Source organism: Python bivittatus, unplaced genomic scaffold (genome assembly GCF_059951505.1).
Source record: "Python bivittatus isolate LINGU-HERP-01145 unplaced genomic scaffold, Pbiv_v1 ctg000610_np1212, whole genome shotgun sequence".
Lineage (NCBI taxonomy): Eukaryota > Metazoa > Chordata > Lepidosauria > Squamata > Pythonidae > Python > Python bivittatus.
In genome coordinates, this window is record NW_028277088.1 from 42698660 (window position 1) to 42711333 (window position 12674).

Consider the following 12674-nt stretch of genomic DNA (forward strand, 5'->3'; position numbering starts at 1 on the left):
TACATTCCCACGTCGCAGAGTGCCGTAGCCTAGCAACAGAAGCCAAACACTGAGGAAGCGGGAGACGGCGAACTTTACTGAAAGAAGAGAGCAAGGCAGGTGTTGGTTGGACGGGGCAGAGGGACCTACGCGAAGGATACAACCCCCGCGTCCCCCTCAGTTTTGGATGGAACTGGTGGACAAGGTAAATGAACCCCCACCCGCAGCTGCTTTGCGCAATCCCATTTTTTGCGACCTGCGTATCCCAAAGAGTCTGTATTTGATATTTCAATGTATACTGACTCTCACGGACCCTAAATCATCCCGATTTTTTTTATTGAAGAGTTGTCTCCTCCATGGAATTTTATTGGGGATACAAACGATGGCACTTTTCATTGGGATCCTCTTCTCTTTGCCTGCCACTATAACTGATACTACAATTTTAACAGAAACAGCAAAAGAAGCAATGAAAGTCATGGGAAGATTACAGAAGGAGGGTGATATTGTCTGGGTCTCCTTTAAGGTAACAGCAAGTGGCAGCATCTAGATAAGCAGGATCAGACCTGGTTAGTACTTGGATGGGAGACCATTAGGGAACCCTGGGACTGTAGGCTAGATTGGGAAGTTAAAAACAATCCTGAAAGAAGGCACTGGCAAACCACTTATGTAATATTGCCAGGAAAACCACATGGATATATCCATTGAATCACTGGTAGCTGAGCAAGCAAGCCATCATGGAGACTTTGCCTTTCTTTTATAAAAATTCTGTGAATGAAGCAGGGCCATTCTAGATGGGTGGCTTCTAAAGCTACCATTAAAAGGCATTGCACAGTTATTATATGTTATTTTCTTTGATAGATTTGTGCAGTAAAAAAGATGGAAGAAGCAGTGGCAAAAGATAGGAGAATTACCAATGAAGCTCCCAAATGAAGGAAACACAGAATAGCAATGATATCTGACAGATAATGCTAGCAGATCTTCCAGAAACATTCTGCCTTAGTTAAAATCCTCTTGATTTAGTAAGCAGCTTTGGGTAAATTTCTGTGTCTTAAGATAACTGCAGATAACTTATCTTTTATCACAGCAGCTCACTGTGTGTGCCTGATGTTTGTGTGCCACCTGTTGTCTGATAAAATAATCTGTGTGTGCCAATGTGTGTGCCATTTGTGTGCCTGATAAAATAATAATCTCCTTGAACATGTAAATATTTAATCGTATGATTCCAGCTCAGTGACTGGTGATTTTGGCAAAATAACAATAGTAAGGCTTTAAAATGCTACATCAGGTTTATATAGCAATAATCCAAGCAGATCCAGTCCAGCTGACTTTCTCCCTAATGAGACCGACCTCAGATAAATCATCAAGAACAGTTTGGGCTACTTTTAGTAGTTAAATAGACTAGAAATGTTAAATACCTTATTAATTATATCTATATTCATGGTTATTATTTGCTATTATATCAATATAGTTTAAGAATTATTGGATGCATGTCATTTTCAGTATCAGGTGCATAAAACAAGCAGGAAAACTGGAATATTTACCTAATTGATTTATTTAATTGATTTATATAGCCGTCCTACCCAGCAACTCAGGTTGGTATATATAATCAATAAGACAATAAAAAATACACAATAAAACAAAGTATAAAAACAATAACATACAAGCACATAAGTGCTGAGAAAAAACTCATCTAGCAAGTGATATCACTCCAGGACTCAGTGCTTGAGGAAAAAATCCAGGTCTTTAAGGCCTTCTGAAAGGCAGGCAGGGTCAGGACTAACTGAATCGCAGCAAGGATGCTGTTTCAAAGAGCAGGAGCAGCAGCAGAGAAGGTAAACTACCTGGTTGCACTAGATGACATTGCCCTTTAATTAAGTATTACGAACTTTACGTTTGGCAAACTTAATGTAATAACCCATTTTGAAACTGGGAACATTGACACGGCACAGTCTGGAATGAACTGACATGCATCTAATGAAATTGTAAGATCTTGTAGAAAAATAATGACGTCATAATATGCCATAATACCTAACTTAGTTATTGCAGAGATACACTTTGTGTATCAGTGAACAGAATCTGATAGCTTTATTTATTTATTTATTTATACAATTTATAGAGCTGCCTATCTCACAGCAGTGACTCTGGGTGGTATACAAAGATTAAAACCATCATAACAGTATACATTCATGACAAACAAAACTACATAATCAAAAGAGCTTACCTAACTGCCTGTTTCAAAAGCCTGACCAGGAGTAGCTTCTACCAAACAGAACAGGAGAAAGGAAGAAAGAAAGGAAATTCTCTCCTGTAGCCCCTTGTTTGTGATTTGTTCCAGAGAATCCCTGCTCAGAAAAACTTACAAGAAAAGCAAAAAACAAACGAAAGTCTATCACTTGAGCAGATTATTCATGTAACACTGAATTCCACCCTATAATTATTATAGCATTAGTAGAAAAAGTAAAGTGCATAATAATATGTAATGTTTCATTGGTGTTTTCCCAACTAGCACTGATGATGTTACTTAGTCGGATAATGAAACATCTACAAGCAAACAACCAAGCTCAGAGAGCACAAAGGACTCCACAAAAGAACCAGAAAGATGCTGATAATCTATTTGATTTAAGCATTTTTTTTAATTCCAAGGTTACAGTTCATTTATTCTATTGTGAAAATCGCTTTTAATAATTAGAATTTTGGCTGTACTTCATTAGAAAATCACACTGCCAAGTACAAGTCCTTGGCACAGGATGTGTCAGTATCTCAGCAGCTGGGTGTCAGAACAGTTTTACACACTTGGTGTTATTGTTACAAATTGCATATCCACAGGCCTCATTGAAATTTGTGATCAGTTTGAGGAAGAAAGCTACTGTTTAATTTTAGGCATGCTGCTGGTTTTGAAGTTAAACTTGCTTATTTAATTAATAAGATTTTGCAAATAGTTTCTACAGTGTGGTTGTCAACTTTTAGAATGATGATAGACAAGTGTAATAATAATAACATTAGCCATTTAGATGGCATGGGATCTGATTTAAGAATAATGTTTACCATTAAAAGAATTATGGTATTGTCAAATGTAATACACAGTCCAATACAAAATGAAATAAAATTCAAAATAAATCAGTGATAGGATAAGCACAGGATTGCATTCAGAGAGAAGCTTAATCTGTCCTAGATAGATATTAGTGACATACATCTAAGTATATAGTTTTATGGTAGTGGTAAATATTTAAATAAATATATTTATCCAACAGGATATTTTATTTTCTGTCATCAATGAAAATGTTAGCTAAGATTTTTTAATGGGGTTATAAGCTGAAAAGGAAAAGTAAGTTGTAAGTAGGTCATATGGAGGGATAAATTTTAAAAAGATAGGAGAGGTATAGCACAAAAAAAATATTAATCAGTGGATGTGGCATGAGGCAAGTTTCTAAGGTATGAATAAAAATAGTAAAGAAAGAAAAGAAATAGATGAGTGACGTATTTATGTGTAAATAAGCTAAATGTGGGACCACAATATATTGTAATTAGTGCATATACATTTTGTTTAAAAGTTCAATTTTTTTGGAGTTCATGTGCAACATTCAGAGTATTTTAGGGAACAAGGAAAGTGTTAGTTAATAAATTGAAGAGGTAATTGGAAAAGCAGTTTATGATTATACTTCTTTGCAAATATTATGATGTATTTTTTAACAGAGAATGATGCATTCCCTATCTTACTTTTAATATTCAGCTAAGAGCATTATTTAATCTTCCAATTTGCTCAAGCAAACAAGCTATCTAGTGGTGATTTTTTTTTTTTTACTGTTAAGCAATGACAGTAATTTTTACATGTCATACATTCATAGGCATATCAAACCTAGTCTGATGTGAACATTGGTTATTATATTTATCTCTTGGTTCAGTGTAGCAATAAATTGAGTCTAGAGTTAATTTGCTGGTTAGCAGCTATTTTACTATCCCAGCCACCAAAGCAGTAGTATTTTTTTTATAATATGATTTTACAATATCATTAAAATATTTAAAAATAAATTAAAACCACAGTGGCACAGTTACCTCCCACATTTCTTTTGAGACCCTGTTTCACCACCACGCCCCAACTGAAAAGCAAATAAGGAAAAAGGAAACTCTGGCTAGAGTGGTCCCATTTTGGGCCTTCTCTAACTTTCTATCTCTGTATTCAGAAGTAAAAAAGGAGGGCTTCCTATATTATAAAGTGATTCATCCAGATGTGGATTATAGAATAAGCTCTTGTTTAGTTAAACCTAAGTAACATGAATAAAAACAGTGGTCAGGGTATTCCACTGATTTATGATAAACTAGGTCTACTGTTAATCTGGCTTGGTGTGTTGTTTGAATGAGGTTATTGTTACAACAAATAAAATACTGGGAGAGATAGATGAATGGAAATTGAACCTGAGGAAAAATGCAGATATGCAAAGGAAGGTGAAAAGTAAGGAAGCAATCAGACCAGAGATAAAAGCTGCTATGAAGCAGGTCACAGAGAAGCAGTCCATCAAGATCAGATAAGATCTAAAATAACAGCTATCAAAGATAAGAACTGCCATGCAGCTGTTCATGGAATGGTCAATGAAAGGCTGAGATGACATGGAAAGGAATGTGACAGATGCTACCTGCAAGAGATTATGAGGAAAGCTATAAGGGACAAAATTTTGTAAGACTTCACCATTCATGTGTTACCATCAGATTTTGGCACCCTGTCTCTCCCAGCACCTCTTACAAACTTGGTGGCCCATTCACAGTGAGAAAACTGTGCGAGATGCTTAAGCAAACTGCATTCAGTAAAAGCTTCATAAGTTTATAAAGACTTTGTGCATACAGGAAGTCCTCATTTAGTGACTGCCTTGTGCAGCAACTACAGTTATGACAGTGATGAAAAAGTAACTTTGCAACCAATCCTTGCATTTATGACCTTTGCAGGTCTGTAAAGCAAAGGAAAGCTGATGTCGTTAAATGAGGACCATCTGTATAGTCTGTTTTCTCTTGAATATTTCAGTTACTATATAAGATTCTGAAGCTTGAAAGTATGCGAATGAACTCCCAAATAATTAAATCCCCCCCCCTCCCCTAACCAAGAATATGTGCTATTAGGCCCCAGCCACTCCTATCTAGCCCCAGGTGTCTCGGTAGGGAATTTGAAAGAGAAGAATGAGAGAACTCTAACATTGTCTCAGGGAAATTACAAATCTCAATAGAAGGAGATTGACTATTGTTGTCCAGGGCTATTGGTTTTGAAAACTCAAGTAATAGTGTATGTGAAAGTCTGAACTATAAACAAATGAATGTGTAACATCACAGTGGAATTACTTTGTATTCATAAGGAAGTATGAAGAATTGCAGTCAGTTATTCAAATCAGGTTTCACAATTCCATACTGGCTGGCTTTACAACACACTAGGGCTCTGACTTTCAGACAGGGTTTAATAATTTTGGGTGTCCATCTTCTTTTGAACTACATACTTATTACATGGAAATTGATGCTGAGATAATGGAAATAGATTCTCTGCACTTTCAAGTTGTCTTTCAAATTTATGGCCCCAGTTACTCAATGGCCTGAAGACCTGATGTTACTATACTTGCGACTTATGAACAAATTGCCTAGATTATGGATGGACTATATTCCCCCCTTTTTTGTTCTGTTTAATAAGGCAATTAAAACAAATAGAGTTACCAGATCAGGACTGCAACATTCAGATCATTACAAGATAGCAGCAAATAATTAGATTTGTATATCCCTCTTTGCTGCCAAATTCAGGTCATGAGGAATTGTGCAGCCAAATTCAGGTAACCCTAGTTTAAATGTGATGGGGTTGTTTATGGTTCATTGTGTTGTGCAAACCCAGGCAAATAGGCTAACTTGATAAAGCATGGTTCTGGTAATATCAGTTAGCATGTTCAAATATAGCTAATGACATACTCTAAGTTTGTGGTAGCAGTGAAGTTTGAGTATAAGAGTCAATTCCTTCTGTAAGGTCTTGTAGTACTATAATAAAATGGAAGGTCTTGTAGTACTATAATAAAATGGAAAAGAATTAAGTTAAAACTATTAAATATGTTATGATTCTGAGTGTATTGAATACTGCCTTTTTCTTCTTGCAGGTGAATATTCCTTCATGATCAAGAAATTATTAATTTTGTAGACTCAGTATTAACTATTGAGCTACCTTGACTCTATGGAGTAATGTTGAAATTCCAGGAAGTAGTTAAGCATGGTACATCTTTTACACCTATTTCTACCCAGTCAAAGACATTGATTGCAGGAAGATACAATATTCATCAAAAACTTGGACGTGGAAGCTTTGGAACAGTTTATCTGGTTTCTGACAAGAAAGCAAAAGAAGAAGAACAGTTGTAAGTGTTATGTAAAATGAATTGATTTAAAACTGCTAATATATATTTTTGCTTAAATGTTTAAATATTGCCTTCTAAGGCAGTGATGAAATATAATGGAATAATCGTTATTTGCAAACAATATTTAGCCAATTTTCACTGATATTAAGTGTATGGAGCCATACGTTAGAGAAGGATAAAACTGGTACTGTCCTAAATACATCTCCTCAAAAATAACCTAACAAACTTCAGAAATAATTATGTCATAATATGGACATACATGATTCCAGCATTATGCATATTTTCCCTATGTTCTTCTGCAATGTGTTCCCTCTATTCATACTTCATTCACTTTTAAAATTTTCAGCTTGATTTTTCCTGAACTAATGCATAGTCGTTCACTAGTTCAGTTTTCCGTCTGCTAGTATACTCTGAGACGCTGCTGCAAAGTGTCCCCCTACCTGACAGGCGACAACTATTGCAGCCCAAAACAAAGAGACAACTTTTTAAATTGTAAATGATGCATCTAAAGGAGTCTGAGATTGTGGTATGTAACCCAGAAAGAGACCTTACGGTCAAGGTGACTAGTTTGATGAAAATGTCAATTGAGTGTGCTACAGCTATTAAAAAAGTAAATTCTACCTTAGGAATATTTAGAAAAAGTTTAAAATGAATTGCCAAACCTTGTGCTTTTATATGAATCTATTATGCATGCTTCTCTCGGAATGCCATATATCCTTCCAATTGCCACAGTTCAACAACAGTACTGTAAAGCTGGAAAAGGTTGAGAAAAATGCAACACAATTTATAGCTGGTTCAGTTTCCCTATGGAGAAGGTTACAACATCTAAAATATTTAGTTATGTTTTGAAAAAAACAAGCATGGAAGAATAGAGATATTTATAAAATTAGGCATAGTTTACAGAAAGTGTTCTGCCTTCTTTCATAACATGTAGGTGAATATTGAACTGAACAAGAGATATACAAGTCTGAAGAAAAGAAGTACTTCCTTAAGCAACATAGTCTTGGCCTGATATATTCCTTTTCTACTGTATATTTTAATTTTAAATTTTACTGCTAGTTTTCTTCATGCATCTAAAAAAACTAGTTTAGTGTAGCGGTTAAGGCATTAGGCTAAAAACTGGGAGACTGAATTCTAGTCCCTCCTTAGGTACAAAGCCAGCTAGGTGACCTTGGGCCAGTCACTCTCAGCTCTAGGAAGGAGGCATTGGCAAACCACTTCTGAAAATCTTGCCAAGACTACAGGGTCTAGTCCAGGCAGTCACCAAGACTTGAAAGCCCACACATACATACTTTTCTGCTTAGAGAAACCTGCAATTTAGCAATGTACCACTTGATGGAGCCAATGTATAACTAGCTCTGTAGTAAAGTTGAAATTTCTAGGGTGGCACAGCAGTTTTTAACAAAAATGATGGTCAATCTTTTTAATACTCAGATTACCCTTTTTTGCAATTGAAATAAATTACAATGGGGGAAAAGAAGCAAAAGCTACAGTGATATTTCTGCTCGAATATTAAATGCATCGGAATAATCTTGCACCAATATTTATTTCTGTAATTTAAGAAAATGTTTCATTTAGCAAAACTAGCACTGGGAAGAGCTAGGAATTGTCATGGACTGCTGAAAACAATGAGCTATTTCTGCTCAGAATCTGTTGTGCTAAAATATTCCAACTATTGTTTTCAAGAATACCTCCTTTTTTATGACAATCATTAAAAATACATCTGCTGAATTTGTTTTCCTACATTGTAATATTGAAACAAAATTTATATGGAGCTGCAGTACTAGTATGCTACTAAAGCTCCCATTAGATTTCAGAACATGATGCCTGGTTTTTGTCTGTCTTAGTGTTTCTTACTAGATATAGTAAGAAAACATATAATTTACTATTATTTTACAAACTGTTATTACATAATACCCATTTGTGACCTTGTACAGTCCTTGTACCTGCTGCTGAGACAAGTTCTCTATTCCACCCTATATTATTTATATACTGACATTGTTTAATTATTTAGGACATGTATCCCCCACCATTCAGCTGCTGCAAATTTCCAAGATACTATTGTTGCATTACTATTAGAATAAAGATTAAGAAGAAAAGTTAATATTTTGAGAAATCATCAGTCAAATGTATATATTTTTATATAAAGCTTGCACAGTAGAAGAAATTTGTGTGGTCTGATTTCTAGAATATACCGCTCTTAATAATATTTGTTTATGATTTCCCAGAAAGCTTGTAGATTTTTTCCTGAAGGGACTTTCATTAAATCTATAATTTGGAAGTTTGATTGGTGTTCATGATTTTTAAGTATTATGGTGTTTATATATATATCCTCCCTCCCTCCCTCCCTCCCTCCCTCCCTAATGTCATATAGGCCAATCTGGGAATTACTGCTTATTAGAAGAGAAGGATTGTTTTTCTATTCAATCATGCAATCTTTATTCCTTTGTCTTTTCTACTGGTTCTCCTGCTTCTGCGTTTCTTTCCTGTGCTCACCAAGTACTATACTAGACCTTGTTGCTTAGCAAAGAACACACAGTGTAAGGCTAGCTGATATTCTCTCTCTAGTTAGATCAGGTAGAAAAATTGAATAATAGCTTCAGTTATCTCACCTAGAATGGAATTCCAGTGGAAATGGTCAATATAGTGTAAGAAAACGCTTCAACCAACAAATTTATATAGTTTTGATGCAAGACATTCTTATTTATTTATTTATTCTTTTTCTATCCTCCTCTATCATTAAAACAGTCCCACTGGGGAATTTTTTTCAATCATTTATCACAGAAATGATTGGGAAAATAGAAGTACCTGCTGGAATCTTATTAGTAAAATATGAGGTCTTTTTCATCTAACATGGGCTGAGTTTCATACAGTATATGCAACTAAACATGTTCTTAAAATGTTCATTTAATATTAATTTCCAGCATCTTTGGGATTTGCTTTATAAGAGTTTTAGAATGTGACCTTTTAGAAGCTGCTTTGAATGACATAAAAAAAATTAAAAATAAAGCAAAAACAATGATACAATAATGGGGCCATCCACCAGGGCCAGATCAAACTAACATAACCCAGAATCTAGCAGGGAGAAAGCAGTTTATCTGTATATTTCTAAATTGCATGCTAAGCTAAACATCTCCAGGTATGTTTTTACTCATAGAGCAGCTGCTTTATCTCTATAATAATTTTGGTTGGCCTTCTTTGCACCCAATTTCCAGTTCCACAATATTCTTTTTTTAGGTCTAGTCACCAGAATTGTATATTGTACAGTATTCCGAATTCAGCTTTATCATAGATTTATATATAACATATAAGAACATTACTGTATTAGCTATTTTGTTTTCAATTTCCTTCAAAATGATTGCGTGGAATTTGCCTTTTTCACAGCAATCAGACATTGGTGTAACATTTTCATTGAGTTATACAGCATGACTCAATTATTCTATTCCAGTCACTAACAGTTCAGATCTGTTATGTATATGGAAAGTTTGGAGTTTTTGTGCAAGTGTATATCTATTGGCACTTGTTTATTGTTCTCTGTTTTCTATTTTGAGGCCTGTTCATCCAGTTTGGAAAGATCCTTTTGGAGCTCATTTCATGCATGAGAATAAATGGGATGCTTAGCTAATAATTCATCTTTCAGCATGATTTAGGGCAAGAATGTGTGAAGTGCTTGTTATCATTTAATGTGTTGATGGACAAATGTATAAGGAATGTTTGTGGTTACATTAGCCATGTATTAGTTGGGGACATGAACCTGTGCATGTATTTTTGTATGCAGATGAAGCCGTATTGTTGGCAGAGAAATTGAATGTTAGATTGACTATATAATGCAATGAGGAGTATGAATCCGAAAATTAGTCTATCAGAAATGAAGACAGTTGTGTTTGACAGAAAAAATACCGTGTATCATTGTAAGTTATATATAAATGAAAAAAAATCTAGAGCAAAATTATGAATTTGTGCCCATGAAAAAATATTTACTGAAGATAGTGGATACTGTGCAAACTGTTGAAAGGAATGAAAATTTGTCAAAAGAAACAAAAAAGCCTATGTATAGGAGCATGCTTCTACCCACTTTGTTATATGGAAGTGAGAGTTGAGTATGTGTGGAGAAACATAAAAGTAAGTTGAATGCAATGGGAAAAGATTACTTAAGTATGTGTAATGAGAGAGAACCTAGAATGAATGCATGCTAAATGAAGGTGGACTGAATACAGAAACGAATTGATATGACAGGAGTAAAGGGTTTAATTACATAGAAGAATGAATGAGAACCAAATTGCAAAACCAATATCTGAAGGAAAAATAAATAGATTGAAAGGAAGAGAAAGGTCAAGAAAGTCTTGGTTGAGTGAACTTGATGTGATCTTAAAGAGAAGCAAGAACTTTAAAAAACAAAGATGGGGCATGAAGGATTGTATCAATGTGATGGAAGCAAGGATGCTCTGCAAGGTATAGATGGAAAAGACAGAAGGTATGGAGAGGTATAGTGAGAGGTATAATGAGTGGTATAAACTAGATCTAGCTGTCTTTTCTTTTCTTTTCTTTTCTTTTCTTTTCTTTTCTTTTCTCGTGCATTTATTTACTTTGGTCTGTTATTTCCTACTTGTTTTTTGTGCTATGCATAATGTTGCTTATCCAGAATGGGAAGAGGGTTTTAGTTTCGTTATTCTGTTTCAGTGTCCTATAATGTTTGAAATCATTAACATACTAGGCCATTTCATTGCTTATCCTAACTCAAATAATTTATAAGCAAATAACAACTACCAGCCCTGGGAAGCAGGCAATGGCAAACCATTTCTGAAATCTTGCCAAGAAAACTGCAGGGACTCGTCCAGGCTATCACCAGGAATCAACACTGACTTGAAGGTACCCCCCCCCAAAAAAGTTTCACATTTTATCTTTTAAGGTGCTTCAGATGGCTACCATCTAGAACTGGTAATTTATTTATTTTAAGTGTGTCAGCTAGGCTTTTAACTTCCTATCTTGTTATCTCTGTCTGCTTCAGTTCATCTGATTATCCTTCTGAAAAACTCCAGGAGGGGTATCTGTCCTGTACCCTCAAAAATGAAGACAGAAACATGTCATTCATTCAAATTCTTTGCAATTTTCCTGTCTGCTTTAGCTTGCCTATTAACATGCTGGCTGATGATGATTACAGTTGTATATCAATATATTTTGAGGACATCACATAGGGAAAGCTGAATTAGAACGTCAGGCACCAGGTAGTGAGGCATAAATTTAAATCCCCACCCACCTTTAATAGTTGCTAAGTGATCTTGGACAACACTTTCTTTCAACTTAATTTATCTCATAGGATTGTTGCTAAAATAAAATAGAAGAAAAATGCCTTGAACTGATGGAGGAAACGTGGAAAAATGTAAATGAAAAGCGATGGCTTTCTAGAATTAGATAAACAGATACCAAATTAATATATGATGGTAGCATAGAATTCTCACTTGTCCCCATCTATTCTGCACTATAAGGAAACACTTTGATGCATGGGGATGATGTATCCAACAGTCATTTGGCATGAATCAGGATAGAACTTTGGATATTATAATTCAGTCTTCTGGGTGTACTCAGTACTCTGTTAACAAGATAGTATTTGCCACTTTTTCTAGCAATTCTATAACTCTAGGCTAAGAAGTAAAAACAGTTTTAATGAGACATTTGAGCACATAGTGTATATAGGACCATTAAAATAATAAAATAGTGGGAGAGGGCGGAGCTGGCGTCGCGGCGATATGGAGGGCGATCCTGGGCTCCCAGGACCGCAGCCGATATCTCCTCCACCGGACGGTCCCGATGGACCTAAGCCGTCCCGTAGAGATGGCGATCGCAAAGGGCACGTCCCGCGGATCTCAGGGACGCCGCAAGTCCCAGATTGATCCCGGGAGAAGCTCTTGAAGCCGGCGGAGGAGAGCCAGCCAAAATGGCTGCGAAAGCCGGGACAGCTCCAAAGGAAGAAGGAAGAGAGGGGTGTCAACTGGGTAAGATGGACTTTTACTATTCAACTATTCTTAGAGAACACCTTAAGTAACTTAAAGAGATTTTTAAAAGTGAAGAAAAGTGGATTAAGCGGCGAGATTGAGCCTTATAAAAAAAGGGGCGAAAATTTTTTTTCTTTTCAACTTTCCCTTTTTAGTGGAATTGGCAAGATGTTTTTCTCTTAAAAAAATATATTTTTAACTGGATTGGCTTTTTCTTTTTAATACTCAATAACTCTATCTTAAGCCTTTTTTTTGACTAAGATTTCTTTATTGTTATAAGAAATTTATACTTTTTGATTTTGAAATGGGGAAAGTGGAGTTAAGAGAAAGTAAA

The 12674-nt window shown here is 35.4% G+C and overlaps 1 protein-coding gene across 1 annotated transcript in view; it reads left to right on the forward strand.

Moving 5' to 3' along the window:
- The first annotated feature begins 57 nt into the window (after positions 1–57).
- Positions 58–12674, forward strand: part of NEK11 (NIMA related kinase 11) — a 91993-nt gene continuing 79376 nt past the window's right edge. Inside the window, exons 1-2 of the mRNA XM_088150895.1 lie at positions 58–184; positions 6096–6347. Of these exons, the coding sequence (XP_088007021.1) occupies positions 6178–6347 (170 nt within the window). The 5' untranslated portion in view covers positions 58–184; positions 6096–6177. The remainder of the gene's footprint in view (positions 185–6095; positions 6348–12674) is intronic.